Source organism: Callorhinus ursinus, unplaced genomic scaffold, assembly GCF_003265705.2.
Source record: "Callorhinus ursinus isolate GAN/ISIS: 27379988/994484 unplaced genomic scaffold, GSC_fseal_2.0 scaffold1, whole genome shotgun sequence".
In the NCBI taxonomy this organism is placed as follows: domain Eukaryota; kingdom Metazoa; phylum Chordata; class Mammalia; order Carnivora; family Otariidae; genus Callorhinus; species Callorhinus ursinus.
The window spans coordinates 118,961,636-118,978,262 of record NW_027397063.1 but is presented as its reverse complement, the minus strand read 5'-3'; the positions used below and the strand labels follow the sequence as shown (position 1 = coordinate 118,978,262).

The following is a 16,627-nucleotide window of genomic DNA, read 5'->3' as shown; positions in this document are numbered from 1 at the left end:
TATTCTTTCAAAGAACCAGCTCCTAGTTTCGTTGATCTGTCCTTTTTCTTCTGGTTTCTATTTTATTGATTTCTGCTCTAATCTTTATCAATTCTCTTCTCCTGCTTGGTTTAGGCTTTATTTGCTGTTCTTTCTCCAGCTCCTTAGGATGTAAGTTTAGCTTGTGTATTGGAGACTTTTCTAAGTTTTTGAGAAAGGCTTGTATTGCTATGTACTTCCCTCTTAGGACTGCCTTTGCTGCATCACAAAGGTTTTGAACATTTTTTTTTTTTTAAGATTTTACTTATTTGAGAGAGTGAGAGACAGAGAGAGGGGGAGAGGAAGAGGGAGAGAGAGAAGCAGACTCCTGGCTGAGCAGGGAGCCCAACTTGGGACTCGATTCCAGGACCTTGGGATCATGACCTGAGCAGAAGGCAGATGCTTAACCAATTGAGCCATTCAGAACAGTTGTGTTTTCATTTTCATTTGTTTCCATGAAGTTTTAAAAATTCTTCTGTAATTTCCTGGTTGACCCATTCATTCTTTAGTAGGATGCTCTTTAACTCCAAGTGTTTTTTCTGTTCCTTCCAGATTTCCTTTTGTGATTGAGTTCGAGTTTCAAAGCATTGTGATCTGAAAATATGCAGGGAATGATCTCAATCTCTGGGTATCAATTGAGACCTGATTTGTGACCAAGTATGCGATCTATTCTGGAGAATGTTCCATGTGCACATGAGAAGAATGTGTGTTCTGTTGCTTTAGCATGGAATGCTCTGTATATATCTGTGAAGTCCATCTGGTCCAGTGTGTCATTCAAAGCCCTTGTTTCCTTGTTGATCTTTTGCTTAGAAGATCTGTCCATTGTTGTGACTGGGGTGTTGAAGTTCCCTACTATTAATGTATTATTATCAATGTGTTTTTATTAATTGGCTCCTCCCATTTTAGGGTCATAAATATTTACAATTGTTAGATCTTCTTGCTGGATAGACCCTTTATATAGTGTCCTTCCTCATCTCTTATTACATTCTTTGGTTTAAATCTAGTTTGTCTGATATGATTGCAACCCCAGCTTTCTTTTGATGTCCATTAGCATGATAAATGCTTTTCCACCCCCCCCCCCCACTTTCAATCTGGAGGTATCTTTGGGTCTAAACTGAGTCTGTTTTAGAGAGCATATGGATGGGTCTTGCTTTTTTATCCAATCTGATACCCTGTGTCTTTTGATTGGGGCATTTAGCCCATTTAGATTCAGAGGAACTACTGAAAGATGAATTTAGTGCCATTGTATTACTTGCAAAGTCCCTGTTTCTGTAGGTTGTTTCTGTTTCTTTCTGGTCTATGTTACTTCTGGGCTCTCTCTTTGCTTACAAGGTCCCCTTCAGTACTTTTTTGCAGGGCTGGTTTAGTGGTCACAAATTCTTTTAGTTTCTGTTTGTCCTGGAAGCTCTTTATCTCCTTTCATTATGAATGACAGCCTTTTTGGAAAGTATTCTTGCCTGCATGTTTTTCTCATTTACTACCCTGAATATATCATGCCAGCACTTCCTGGCCTGCCAGGTCTTTGTGGATTGGTCTGCTGCCAGCCTAATGTTTCTACCCCTGTAGGTTAAGAACATCTTGTCTCAATCTGTTTTCAGGATTCTCTCTTTATCTCTGCAATTTGCAAGCTTTGCTATTATATGTTGGGTGTTGATCTATTTTTATTGATTTTGAGAGGGGTTCTCTGTACCTCTTGGACTTGAATGCCTGTTTCCTTCCCCAGATTAGGAAAGTACCCAACAATGATTTGCTCAAATATACCTTATGTCCCTCTCTTTCTCCTTCATCAGGGACTCCAATAATTCTAATATTGTTTCGCGTTACAGTATCACTGATTTCTTGAGGCCTCCCTCATGGTCCATTAGTTGTTCTTCCTCTTTTCCTCAGCTTCCTTCCTTTCCATCAACTTGTCTTCTATGTCACTTACTTCCTCTTCTGCCTCATTTACCCTAGGTGTTACAGCATCCAATTTAGACAGCAGCTCAGTTAAAGCATTTTTAATTTTGGCCTGATTAAATTTTATTTCTGCACTAAGAGATTCTCTAATGTCTTTTATGCTTTCTTCAAGCCCATTTAGTAACTTTATGATCATTATCCTGAATTCCAGCTGTGACATTTTACTTATATCTGTATGGATTAGATCTGTAGCAGATACTATTACCTCTGGTTCTTTCTTTTGTTGTGAATTTCTCCTTCTAGTCATTTTGCCAAGAGAAGAATGGATGAACTAGAGAAAATAAAAAAATATCAACCATGACCCAAGTGAAATACACACTAAACAAATCTGAAGCGGTCAGAAACCCGAAAAAGAAAAGAAAAAGAAAAAAGGGGGGGGGTCGGAGAGAGACTATAATCTCCCAGGTGGAAAAAACAGGGTGATCCACTTGGTCCTGGGTGTATTTTGGTCTGTAAGTTAGAAGACACTAAATCCCAATACTGTAAAGAAAGCAAAACTTAAATATATATACAGAAATAAAATCTCATACAGTGAAAGGAAGCCAAAAATGAAGAATATATCTATAAAATGTAAATGTAAAAAATGAAAGTTAAAAAAGACTTAAAAACAAAGAATTGATAAAATAAGAAACTTGTTGAAAAGGAAAGAAAGAAAAGGAAAATTTTAAACTGAAAGATAAAGAAATCATGAGAAAAAAAGCTCAAATTCTATATTCCATTTTCCCCTAGTGCTAGAGTTTTGCAGTCCTGTGTGCTCCATAAACTTGGTGTTTGCCTGTTTTTCCAGCTGGTCTTCTGGGGGAAGGGCCTGCTGCACTGATTCTCAGGTGTTTTTGCCTGGGTGGAGTTGCACCACCCCTTGCCAGGGGGGCCAGCCACCGAGTAAGCCGCTTCTGGTTGCTCTATGTGGGTTTTGTTCCCTGAAGGCTTTCCCCGCCTCTTTGGAGGATGAAAAAAATGGCCACTCCTGGATCGCCAGCCCCGGAGCTGAAAGATCACAGTCTCCTCTCTTCGGTAAACCTTCAGGGATAGGTGGTTTTCACTTTTGTGTGTGCCAAACTCTGCAGACTGCTGTGGTGCACGCCCGCACTGATCTTCCCAGGGAAAGGTGGAGGGTCACAGTCTTTCTGCCTTTTTCAGGGCCCACGCATGGAGAGCTGTCGCCTAAGCATGCCATGATTCGAGGTTTATGATGAACCGAGCTGACAGCCCCCTCCCAGGCTCACTGACCATAACCAGTTTCCCCTGCTCCAGTGCTTGGGAACACTGCCAGTTCAGGCACCCCCCATTCTTTCTGTGATTTCAGGGATCTCCTGAGGCCACATTGTCCCACCTAGGATTCTGCCCTTCTTCACTACCTGAACAGCTTTCAGGCAGGGATGTCTCTCACTGGAGCAGATTTCTAAAGGTTCTGATTTTGTGCTCAGGGGCTATACCACTTTCTGGTAACTAGCTTGTGGAGGCTCCCTCCCCCTGACATTTATCTTCGAATAGATCCTCTCGGATTCACTTCTCCACACCTCCTACCTTGCAAAAAGTGGTCACTTTTCTATTTGTAGAATTCGTCACTTTTCTATTTGTAGAATTCCAGAAATTCTTTTCTTACATCTCAGGTTGAATTCATAGGTATTCAGAATGATTAGATAGTTATCTAGCTAAATTCAAGGGACCAGATGAAACGAGGTCCCCTACTCTTCCACCATCTTGCCTCCCCTCCTTTTATTTTTATTTATTTGAGAGAGAGAGAGAGTGAGAGCGTGAGCGAGTGGCACAGGAGAGGGACAAGCAGGCTCTCTGCTGAGTAGGGAGCCCAATTCAGAGCTCGATCCCAGCATCCTGGGATCATGACCTGAGCTGAAGGCAGACACTTAAGTGACTGAGCCATCCAGGTGTCCCTACTAAAGAGTATTTTAAAATTATCTGTAATGTAGGGGTGCCTGGATGGCTCAGTTGGTCTAGTGTCCAACTCTTGATTTCAGCTCAGGTCATGATCTCAGGGTCATGAGTTCGAGCCCCATGTCAGGCTCCCTGTGGGATGTGGAGCCTGCTTAAGATTTTATCTCACCCTCTCCCTCCCTGAAAAAAAAAAAATCTGTTATGTAAAGGTGTTGAAAAAAACCCAATTGCCATATTTTTTCTAGCAATAAAATTAAATTTTGTAACTATGCTTCTGCCCAACCACACTAACGTTTAAGAGATAATGAAGGAAATTAAAAAGAAAAAGTCATTAAAAATACAAGTTTTGTTTGCATATCAAATCTTTTTTCTTCATAATATATAAAAGACTGCAAGATAGATGACTTCAGAAGAACCAGATTACATATATTTGTTATCTTAAATACATCTGACTACTAATTAATGAATGCAGATGAATTATCTCTAGGTTTATCTGTTTCTAATTAAATATATTTGTTTTTTAAGTTGAAATGCACATTAAACTCCTTAAACATTTCTCTGCCAGATGGGTAAGATTTATATTTAGAAAATTAACAATATTTTTCAGGAAGGCTGGATTTCTTTAAACATTGCGGTAAGCATGCTGTACTATGTAAATACTCGCTCAAACATGCTTCAAATACTTTATGTACAAGTAACTGGAAAATATGGATTACAAAACTGAGTAATGTGCTCTGGTTTTGCCATACCCTTTCGTAATCCTTTACTGGCTTACCACACACATTCCTGGAAGGTTTAGCATTTAAGTTTGTTTTTGTCTTCTTTCTTGTGTTTTCTGATGAAAAAATAAAACACGCTATTCTTTGAAAAAAACCACAAAATGATAAAACCTCAAACCTTAATCATTACAGAAATGTACAACTTAAAAGTCTCCTATAATTTGATCCCTTACAACCACTGTTTAAGTCTTAGTACGTATTATGAGATATTTACTTCTACCTTAATAGTTTTATAAAGGACAGAGCTTGATAAGCAATCTTAGAAAAAAGCAAAATAGAGAAACAGAGGGGGAAAAGAAGGGAAAAGAAGAAGAGATTTGAAATAAGTTGAGCACAGCTATGCCAGGTACCAGCTACTCGCTCCATATTGATTACTTCATTTTAGCTTCCCAACAACCCTGAAATTTTGGTATTTCTTTATCCAATTTAAAAGGCACACAATGTTCAGTTTCCTGGCTTTGATAATATACTATAGTTGTGTGAGATCCACTTGGGGAATTAGGATGATAGGCATATAAGACCCCTCTGTACTTTTTTTCTTTACAGCTTCTTATGAGTCTATAATTATTTTAAAATAAAAAGTTAAAATGAGTGGTTCAAATGGTAGCATAGGAAGACCCTGAACTCAGCTCCTTCCACAGACACACCAAATCTTCAGCTCCCTATAGAACAACTTTCTCTGAAAAATACCTGAAAACTACCTGAACAGCTCCTCCACAATAAAAGATAGAAAGGCTATATCAAGGGCACCTGGCTGGCTCAGTCAGTAGAGAATGCAACTCTTGATCTTGGGGTTGTGAGTTCAAGCCCCATGTTGGGTGTGGAGATTACTTAAAAATAAACTCTTAAAAAAAAAAAAAGGCTACATCAAATTGGTAGGAGAGGTAGAGATGTAGTCTCACCAAAAGTCCTACCCTCCAGTGTGGCAACTCATAAGCAGGAGGGATCTCATAAATATGGACTATATCCCTGAGGAGCAAGGGGTTTAAGCCCCACTTCAGGTACTGCCATCCTTGGGATCTGCACCAGAGAGATGAGACCCCAAAATGTTTGCCTTTGAAAACCAACAGGATTCACATCCAGGAGAACCAAAAGGCTCCAAAAAACTGAGACTTCACTCTTAAAGGGATCATGTATAGATTTAACCCATCTTGGGACCCATCAAAAGTAGCAAGTTGAAAAGAACTTAGACCTTATATGAAGGAGATTCATTGGCCAATCCTAAAGCATCTGCTGGAGTGGCCAGGATCTATCTGAACTCTCTCTGGGGATGCAGATGCTGGCAGGTGCCATTTTTGCACTCTCCCTGTATCTTGCTAGTCCTGCTTGCCCTGTGGCACCACACTACTAAACCCAGCAGACAACGATGGTCTGACCCTGTGCTACCACATGGCCCTGCCTCACTGAACTCAGCAAGTGGGCTACTCAGCTGGGTGATCCCTCGAGGCCTCATCCCAGTAAATCCAGGGGATGGTATCATCCTGGCCCATCCCTCCTTTATGGTCCCGCCAAAGCTGTTCATACAAGGGACACCCCTTGACTGCTGGCTCTGGTGGCCAGGGGGATTGCATTTCTGGGCTCCATGGGGCTGAAACAATCAGAGATGCAGTCCTTGGCAAGCTATCACCCCCAGGATACTGCACAGACAGCAGAGTGAAACACATTTCATGTTCCTGTGACCATTCCTTTAAGACTGGGAGAGATAGCAGTTGTGCTTAATACATAGAAACAAAGACAGTGGCACCTGGGTGGCTCAGTCGGTTAAGCATCCAACTCTTGATTTTGGCTCAGGTCATGATCTCTGGGTTGTGAGATTGAGCCCTGTGTCAGGCTCCATGCTCAGTTGGGAGTCTACTTGAGATTCTCTCTCTCCCTCTGCCCCTCCCCTCCTCAAATAAATAAATCTTTAAAAGAAGAAGAAACAAAGAGAATCAAGCAAAATGAGGAAAAAGGAATATGTTCCAAACAAGAAAACAAGATAAAACCCCAGAAAAAAAACATAATGAAATGCAGATAAGTAATTTACCTGATAGAGTTCAAAGTAATGGTCATAAAGATGCTCACTGATCTAAGAAGAATGGATGAACACAGAAAGTACTTCAACAAAGATAGAAATATAAGGAAGTACTGAACAGAAGTCACAAAGCTGAAAAATGCAATAAATAAACTGAAAAAATGCACAAGAGGGGTTCAACAACAAACTAGATGAAGCAGAAGAACAGATCAGTGACCTAGAAGATGGGAGAGTGAAACTCACCCAAACAAAACAGAAAAAAAATTTTTAAAGTGACAATAGCTTAAGGGACCTATGAAACAACATCAAGTAAAATGACATTTGTATTATAGGGGTCCCACAAGGAGAAAAGAGAAAAAAAGAAACAGAAAACTTATTTGAAAAATAATGAATGAAAATTAGGGAAGGAAACAGAGTTGCAGATGCAGGAGTCCAGGATCAGACAGCTTCACTGGTGAATTCTATCAAATATTCAAATAAGATTTAATATCTATCCTTCTCAAACTCTTCCAAAAAACTGAAGAGGAGGGAATACTTCCAAACCATATTTATTATTATTTTTTTAAAATTTAAGTTATCTGTATACCCAGTGTGGGGCTCAAACTCACGATCCTGAGATCAAGGGTCTTATACTCCTCCAACTAAGCCAGTCAGGTGGTCCCCAAACTCATTTTATAAAGCCAGCATTACCTTGGTACCAAGAACAGAAAAGACACCACACACACAAAAAGGAAAATTACAGGCCAATATCCCTGATGAACACAGATGCAAAAATCCTCAATAAAATATGAGTAAACTATATTCAACAATACATTAAAAAGGTCATACACTATGATCAAGTGGGATTTATTCCAGGGATGCAAGGATGGTTTGACATCTGTAAATAAGTCAATGTTATAGACCACATTGAGAAAATGATCATTTGATCATCTAAGTAGATGCAGAAAAAACATTTGACAAAATTAAGCATCCATTTATAATAAAACTCTCAACAAAGTTGTTATAGTGAATGCACCTCAACATAATAAAGGCCCATATATAACAAGCCCACAGCAAACATACTCAATGGTAAAAAGCTGAAAACTTTCCCTTTAACAATTAGGAACAAGATAAGGATGCCTACTCTTGCCACTTTTATTCAACACAGTACTGGAAGTCCAGAGCAATTAGGCAAGAAAAAGAAATTAAAAAGCATCTAAATTAGAAAGGAAGAAGTGAAACTGTTATTATTTGTGGATAACATGATTTTTATATAGAAAATGCTATAAGACTTCACCAAAAAGCTATTAGAATAAACAAATTCAGCAAAGTTGCAGGATACAAAATCAACATACAACAATATTATGTTTTTATACTGTAACAATGAACTATCAGAAAGAGAAATTTAGAAAATTCCATTTACAATTGCACCAAAAAGAATAAAATACCTAGGAATAAATTTTACCAAGCAGGTAAAAGATCTGTACAATGAAAACTATAAGACACTGAGGAAATAAATTGAAGAACACACAAACAAATGGAAAGATATTCCATGCTCATGGATTTGAAGAATTAATATCGCTAAAATATCGATATCCAAAGCAATCTATAGATTCAATGCAATTCCTATCAAAATTCCAATGGCATTTTTCACAGAAATAGAGCAAAGAATCCTAAAATTTGTATGGAACCACATAAGATCCCAAAGAGACAAAGCAATCTTGAGAAAGAATAAGCTGGAAGCATCACACTTCCTGATTTCAAATTATATCATGCTATAATAATGAAAACAGTATTGGCACAAAAACGACATAAAGATAAATGGAACAGAATAAAGAGCCAAGGAAAAAAACCCACATGTATATAGCCGATTAATTTATGACAAAGGAGGCAAAAATATACAATAGGGAAAAGACAGTCTCTTTAATAAATGGTATTGGAAAAACTGGACAGCCACATGCAAATGAATGAAAACATACCACTATCTTACACCATACATAAATTAACTCAAACTGGATTAAAGACTTGAATACAAGACCAGAAACCACAAAATTCCTAGAAGAAAACATAGGCAGTAGGCTCCTTGACACTGCTCTTGGCAGTATTTTTTTTTTTTTGTAACTGATTCCCAAGGCAATGGCAACAAAAGCAAATATAAACAAATGGAACTACATGAAACTTAAAACCTTCTGCACAGCAAAGGAAACCATCAATAAAATAAAAAGGCAACCTCCTGAATGGGACAAGGTATTGGCAAATTATATATCAAACAAGGGGTTAATAGCCAAAACAGATAAAGAACTTCTATAACTCAATAACAAAGTAACAATGCAATTAAAAAAATAGGTCGAAGTTCTAAACAGAAATTTTTCCAAAGAAGACATACAGATGGCCAACAGTCACATGAAAAAAATGCTCAATATCACTCATCATCAAGGAAATACAAATCAAAACCACAATGAGATATCATCTCACACCTGTCATAATGGCTATTTTCAAGAAGACAGAAAATAACAAAAAAGGAAACATTCTAATTTTCTCTCACAAAAAAAAGAAATGTACTCTAATTTTCCCATTTAGTTATGAAATCTAAAAAATTAGGTGGGCGGCTGGTTCAGTTGGAAGAGCATGTGACTCTTGATCTTGGGGTTATGAGTTTGAGCCCCACATTGGGGTTGAGTTTACTTAAGAAACTAAATAAAGGGGGCATTTAAAAAATAAGTAAATAAAGATTAAAAATGAGGTGGAAAAGATAAATTATTAACAAAAATTAAATTTTAACATTTCACAGCTTTCGATGCCAGTGCATAGTGTATCTTTCCTTCTGACCATTCTTGTAGTTCACTTTGTATGACACACTTTAGCACTTGGGTATATATTGTTTTCTGCTCTTAGCTAATTATTTTTTCTCTCCATTTGTATTTTGAGCTCATTAAGAGCTGTACTTCCTTTCCAACCCTATCTTTCAGAGCAAATGGTTGGTAATGAATAAATGCTAGTTGACTTGTACTCTGCCAATCATATGTTACTTCTATAAAAAATTAGTTACAATATTTATAGGATGCAGAAATTGATTAAATTTAACTATTAATTATGGGTTTATTGGGTAGAAAGCAGAAGACATTTTACTTGATACCATATAACCCTAATACATTAAAAGAAAATGCTGTATGTCACAAATCAGTACTGCAGCTAAACAGCTTCATGCTCTGCCTCTACCAGTTCTTTCTTTTTTAAAAAATGGCTCTTCCAACTATTGAATATTCTGCTTTTCTAAAGGAAGATGACACCTGTTTGACAACTTTATTCCTATAAGAAATGGTTTTCTAATATGAAATTAAAAAATTAAAAGGGAATAACTATATGGTACTTAGTGTTACACCATTACTTTCAGCATATTATGACTAATCCTAAATTTAAACATCTTGATTGATGACACAAAATTCAAGAGATCTAGGTCTGAATTTTTCCTTTCTTGTTTAAGCAATGAGTAGAAAAGTACATAGAACAAATAGAAGACTCTGACTTACTCAAAGATAGGCTCCTAAAATATTAACGACTCAAATGATACAGATCAAATATAGGCCTGATTCTGCTAGGTTTTAAGGTATAAACTTTTAAAGTTTTTCCAGGTTATTAGTTAGCATTCTTTAATCTTCCTAATCCATATTTAACAAAGTTATTTCAGAATTCATCAGTGCCATTAACAAAAGTTTACCCATACACATATATAATTACATATACATAGTTTTAATATCCAAATTGACTTTCCTATAAAAAGTTTTCTGTCTTGGGCACCTGGGTGGCTCAGATGGTTAAGCATCTGCCTTCAGCTCAGGTCATGATCCCAGGGTCCTGCGATCGAGTCCCGCATTGGGCTCCCTGCTCCTTGGGAGCCTGCTTCTCCCTCTGCCTCTCTCTCTCTGTCTCTCATGAATAAATAAATAAAATCTTTAAAAAAAAAAGTTTTCTGTCTTGCTGGTGAATGTGCTCATGTCTTTACGTTATATTTGAACTTTGATTTGATATAATACTACTTTAATTATGGGCACCTGGGTGGCTCAGTTGGTTAAGCGACTGCCTTCAGCTCAGGTCATGGTCCTGGAGTTCCGGGATGGAGTCCCACATCGGGCTCCCTGCTCGGCAGGAAGTCTGCTTCTCCCTCTGACCCTCTTCCCTCTTGTGCTCTCTCTCATTCTCTCTCTCTCTCAAATAAATAAAATCTTTAAAAAAAATACTACTTTAATTATGACAGTAATGTAATTTATAATGCTATTTTTCTCCTGTCCCCTTCCTATAGGGAAAGAACATGAAACCCAGAAGCTTGGCACATGAATTCAGAGCAGCTCTTCTTGCCCTAAAACATCTTAGCATTCTGAGAAAATGAACCCAGAAAAACCTCTTTTAAGAAGTAGGATTCAGGGAACGATAATCTTTCATGTTAATGTCAGAATACTAAGGGCCAAGTGTCTTGTCGAATGGCATACAGGTAATGAGGTGAACTGAAGTGGTTTCCTCATTCCCACCATACTCCTCCAATCCCAGGCCTCACTGTCTGTGTTCCATGGAGGAGGGTTATAGTTCTGAATTGTCTGTACTCTTTATAAAGATTACACTGTGTATATTTCCACAGAGCAAGGTCACATTAATCTCACACAATTCTTTCAAAACCTCAAAAGAGGTTTTTGGAATTCTGTCCTCTCTGAGCTTATACATATACATATATATTTAAAGATTTTATTTATTTATTTGACAGAGCACAAGCAGGGGGAGCGGCAGGCAGAGGGAGAGGGAGAAGCAGGCTCCCAGATGAGCAGGGAGCCTGATGCAGGGCTCCATCCCAGGACCCTGGGACCATGACCTGAACCGAAGGCAGACGTTTAACCAACTGAGCCACCCAGGTGCCCCTCTGAGCTTATAATTAATCAAATTAAAAATTCTTCATGAGATAAGAAAAGGAACTGGAAGTGAACCAAAAGAGCAAGAACCTGGATAGGCTAAATATTTTTTGTAGATGAAAAACTTTTCTGAAGAAAACAGTGACATGCATATAAATTCCCAGATCCTGTTTAAGTAGTAAATCAGATATCCTGAGGGTTAGACTTGGCCTTAAAGGTAGGCAGTTACCTATGCCCCAAAATCTGCAGGACTCATTCCTAAATGTTTTGAGTGGTGAAGACAGTCCAAAGGTAGGGGAAGCGTGAGGTTGGGTTGGGCTCCTTCAGAGCCCTGAGGGGAACATCTACCTGGTACTTGGGTCCCAAATCAGAAGTGCTAAGACCTACTCAGTTTATTATAAATAGGGCTTACAGTACCTCTGTAGGGTGGAAAACTATGTTATCTAGTTTGTAATCTCCATGAATCAAATTTTCTTCATTGTCATTATCTGGCAAGTTTTTCATTAGCCAGTCAGATAGCTGTTTCATGGCAGGGATGTCCTGATGAGCTACAGCTTGATATTGCTCTGTCCAGGTTGATACCTAAAGATATACAAATAAAAATTATAGAGCTGAAAGGAGAAGATCCAACAATTCTAAAATTAAAACAAAATTCGATTATATCAAATTTGGTCTCATTCCTAAATGCTCAAGACAAATGTCTATAAGTGACATTCACATGAGCCTAAAACATTTTTTTAAAAAGTCTTAAACATTTAAATCTCTCTTCCATCTAGTTCATTTTACTGACCTAGATTTTTATCAGGAAAAAAAAACACTGACATGGGAATCAAGAAATGTGGGTTCTAGTCTTTATTCTGCAATTATTTTGTGGAAGAAAAAAAGAATGTACACAAACACATACACACAAATAAATAAGAATAGGAGATTTCTGGAAGGGTCACAAGAAACAAGTAATCACTGAAAAAGGAAATATGGGGGCTAGAAGAAGAGATATTTTTACTTTTCATTTTAATAACTTTTCTTATTACCCACAGAATCTTCTAAATACATTTCAGGTATAAGAAACGCAAAGACTTTTTATTATTCTTAGAATCAAATGCAAACAACTCAAACTCTTCTCAAAGTCCTCCATCAATTGAGACCATATTATTTTCAGCTTATAGTTCTCTCCACATTCCCCAAGGTATATCTGTTCAACTTAGTGCAATAAAGACCTTCATCTTTGGAACCATACAGACCTGGGTATAAATTATGTCTAAGCCACTTATTCATGTATTATTTGATATCCATTAGCCTTAGATTCCTCATCTACAAAATGGGGGTAATAATATTTATGTCTTAGGGTTGCTACAAAGATTTAAAAAGAGTAGGTCAGCAACTCACCTACCATGGGACCTGGCATATAGTAAATACTCTCTAAATCTTGGTTCCCTTCTCTCTTCAGTCAGCCCCCTCAAAAAGACATACAGACAAAAGGAAATAGTCTCGTACATATCTGGTCTAGCTGTCCCTTTGGTTTGAAATGTTCACCATCTCTTCCATATCACTCTAGATTTTCTCTTTCCTTATATATACAATGCAAGACATATCTCTCCCACAAAGCTTTCCCCACCTAAGCAAAAGCACACTGACATCCACCCTCTGAATGGAATAGCTCTCATCATAAGTACCAAACCATTTACTACTAGATTAAATACTCCTTTATTCTATTTTATTTATTCTATTTTCAAGTTTCATGCAAATGAGATTCATGTACAGGTCTCTCAAAAAATGACCAACTTCTTTCCTCTAGGGAAAGAAGTTACTTTTATTTTCTTGACATTTAACACAGTACTCAGCAGGTATTAAGCACATAGTCGTGCTTAATAGATATGTTAACTTAGGGTGCCTGGGTGGCTCAGTTGGTTAGGCGACGGCCTTCGGCTCAGGTCATGATCCTGGAGTCCCAGGATCGAGTCCCGCATCGGGCTCCCTGCTCAGGAGGGAGTCTGCTTCTCCCTCTGACCCTTCCCCCTCTCATGTGCTCTCTCTGTCTCTCTCTCTCAAATAAATAAATAAAATCTTTAAAAAAAAAAGATATGTTAACTTGAAAAGGGAAACTATATAGAAAATATATTGATAAATTAAGTGAAGAGGCTGAAAAGCTTTAAATTTGCATGCATGTACATGTTGTTAGTTACAGAAGCTTAGGCTAAAAAAAACTGATCTAAACATACAAAATTATTTTATGCTAACAACAAACCAATATAAAGGCTGATATTAAAAGTTATACCCAAATTTCAGGAAAGTATAAAATAGGTTTTTATTTTGACTAATAACATATATTATTTCCAAGAACTTGAGAAAAGGAGCTCTTTATGTGGCTGTATTACCTGTCTTTTGCAATAGCCAGCACCTCGACCATATCCTTCCAGCTGCAATGACTGTACATTCAAGGAATGTAAGTGAGCCAAGGTTTCTATCATGGTCACATACATGGCTGAGCGTTCTGCTGGGCTAACTCCAGGAATTGCAAAATCATGAAAGATTCGACCCTATGGGAACAATTACAACAAATAATTTAAAACAAAATAGATGTTTTCATACCAATTATTTGCTGTGTCATAATCCCCCATTGCCTACAAAAAAAAATCAGGATAATAATTTACAACCAAAAACAATTCTTTGTAGAACACGCTAGAATAACATTCTTTTGAGAAACATGTTCAATAGAGTATACGTGCCAAAAGAAAACTACAAGGACATTCCAAGTTGAACATAAAGGACAAAAACTACTCTCAAGTTACATTTTGCATAAAAAATTTTTTTAAAGACACTTTGAATTTATTGTTCTTAATGGATTGATTTTCTGTTTGGAGTCATTTTCTTCCCCCCTACCATCTGGAGTGTTTGGTTACTGCCATTACATATAGCTCTTTATTGCCACCTAGAGGAAAATTTAAGAATAAGTTAACGGGCCCTAGTTACTAAATTTGTTCCTAGTCTATTTCATCCCTCCCACATTGCCTGTGCTCAAATTAAAACAAAAGTTTAAGCCCTTGCAACTAATTACCTAAATGCTAATTAATAAACTATCATTTACTAACATCTAATTTCATAATTAAAAATAAAAGTAACAATAAAGTGAGATTAAGTGTTAATTTACCTGCACATGGTCCATCAAGTAAAATTCTGTTCCAATGACAGAAGGATCACTGCAGTACAATAAAGGCTTGGGAACGGGGAATCCAATTGAAAACAAAGCTTTCTGGACTTTAAATTCTCTATCAATCTAAATAGGATGATGGATTATTAAAAGTCAGAAACAAATTTTTAAGTTTTTTTTAAAATTTAGTTATTTTGGGCGCCTGGGTGGCTCAGTCATTAAGCGTCTGCCTTCGGCTCAGGTCGTGATCCCAGGATCCTGGGATCGAGTCCCACATCGGGCTCCCTGCTCTGCGGGAAGCTTGCTTCTCCCGCTCCCACTCCCCCTGCTTGTGTTCCTGCTCTCGCTATGTCTCTCTCTGTCAAATAAACAAATAAAATTAAAAAAAAAATAAAATTTAGTTATTTTTTTTTTAGTAATTTCTATACCCAATGTGGGGCTCAAACTCATGACCCCAAGATCAACAGTGTGTGCTCTTCAGACTGAGCCAGCCAGGTGCCCCAGAAACACAGACATACAATAACTATTTGTGAGCTTTCATTAAGGCTAGAAATCAATTTTGAAACAGTATCAACAAATGACCTAGAGGATAATAATTTCCTTAAAAGTAGTCTTAGCGCAATCATTACAATTATAAATTAGCCAGCACTAAAAAACCCCTGATAATTAGGCTAAAGGATAGGCACATGCATGGGACTTAATCTTGGCTCTGTTAATATGAAGGCAACAGTTCTTGACCACAATATTTCAGATTATCATAAAAACATCTTTGTTCTCAGCAGTTCCCTGCTTGCTCATTGGCTTACTCTTGCTCACTCTTTCTTTCTCATATCTCCCAAGGGGGCTCAGGCAAGTCTCTATTCTACTGCTCTGGGCACAGTCAGCTACAGGGTGCTGGGCGAGAGCAGTGAGTGCTTATAAAGGAAAAAACCACTATCTCCTGGAGATCAAAAGAGGTACTTGTTTCTAAAGCAGGGGTAGGGGAATCCTTCCTGGTACCCAAGGCTACCATGGAGCTCAGGATAACCATGGGGAAAGGAAGCAATGAGATGCAAGCTAGTACTGAAGCAGGAACCCAAATAAGATAAAAGGGCCTCCTCAACCAGGACAGATACATGGGCCTATCACTCAGGACCTGAGGACACACCTTATAGCAGAGCTGTGATGCTGACTCATCTGTTCCAGACTCAGTGGTGACTGATCACTTTCCCTTTTTTTTTTTTAAAGATTTATTTATTTATTTTAGATGGGGGTAGGGGAGAGGCAGAGGGAGAGGGAGATTCTTAAGCAGACTCCTTGCTGAGCTCAGAGCACAGAACCCAACACGGGACTTGTCTCTGGGCTTGATCTCATGACCTGAGCTGAAACAAAGAGTCTGATGCTTAACCAACTGTGCACCAGCCAGGAGCCCTGTGACTGATCACTTCTAAGGAGGAGAAACCATGCAGCTCACTTTGACAGCTGACAGCAGGGGTAAAGCAGCAGTTAATAAAGATTAACTAGAGCAGGGACATGACTAAACCCATGACCAAGGTGAGAGAAGCCAGTGGAACCAAAGGTTATGAAAGAAGTGTTTGTAATCACCCTGAGGCTGGGGTGGGGTGGTTGGGGTAAGCACAAAGGGGTTAGGGGGTCATAAAGCAGATGGCAGTGTGAGAACATTGCTTTTTTCAGAGCAGACTTAGAAGAAAATGAAGGGAGTTGAAACCAACTAAGCCCGATGTTGGGCTGAGAGCATTACGTTATTTTCTGATGTCTTCTGGTAGAAAGTTATCAAGAAGAGAGACAAAGAGAGCTGTTTATTGGGGCACAAATTTCTGGGCATAAGTGGGTATTCTCCTTCAGGCTTACCATGTTGATACTTAATAAAAGTTATCCAACTTTTTTAATCTTGAGCATCCAAGTTACTTCATATTTCTTGGATATGGAACCAAGAAAG

The 16,627-nt window shown here is 38.0% G+C and overlaps 1 protein-coding gene across 1 annotated transcript in view; it reads right to left on the bottom strand.

Annotated features, from left to right (window-relative positions):
* The window catches only part of ACAD11 (acyl-CoA dehydrogenase family member 11), a 99,311-nt gene that overhangs the window by 75,116 nt on the left and 7,568 nt on the right, over positions 1-16,627 (bottom strand). Inside the window, 3 exon segments of the mRNA XM_025882183.2 lie at positions 11,958-12,122; positions 13,916-14,077; positions 14,689-14,814. Coding sequence (XP_025737968.1) covers positions 11,958-12,122; positions 13,916-14,077; positions 14,689-14,814 — 453 coding nt within the window.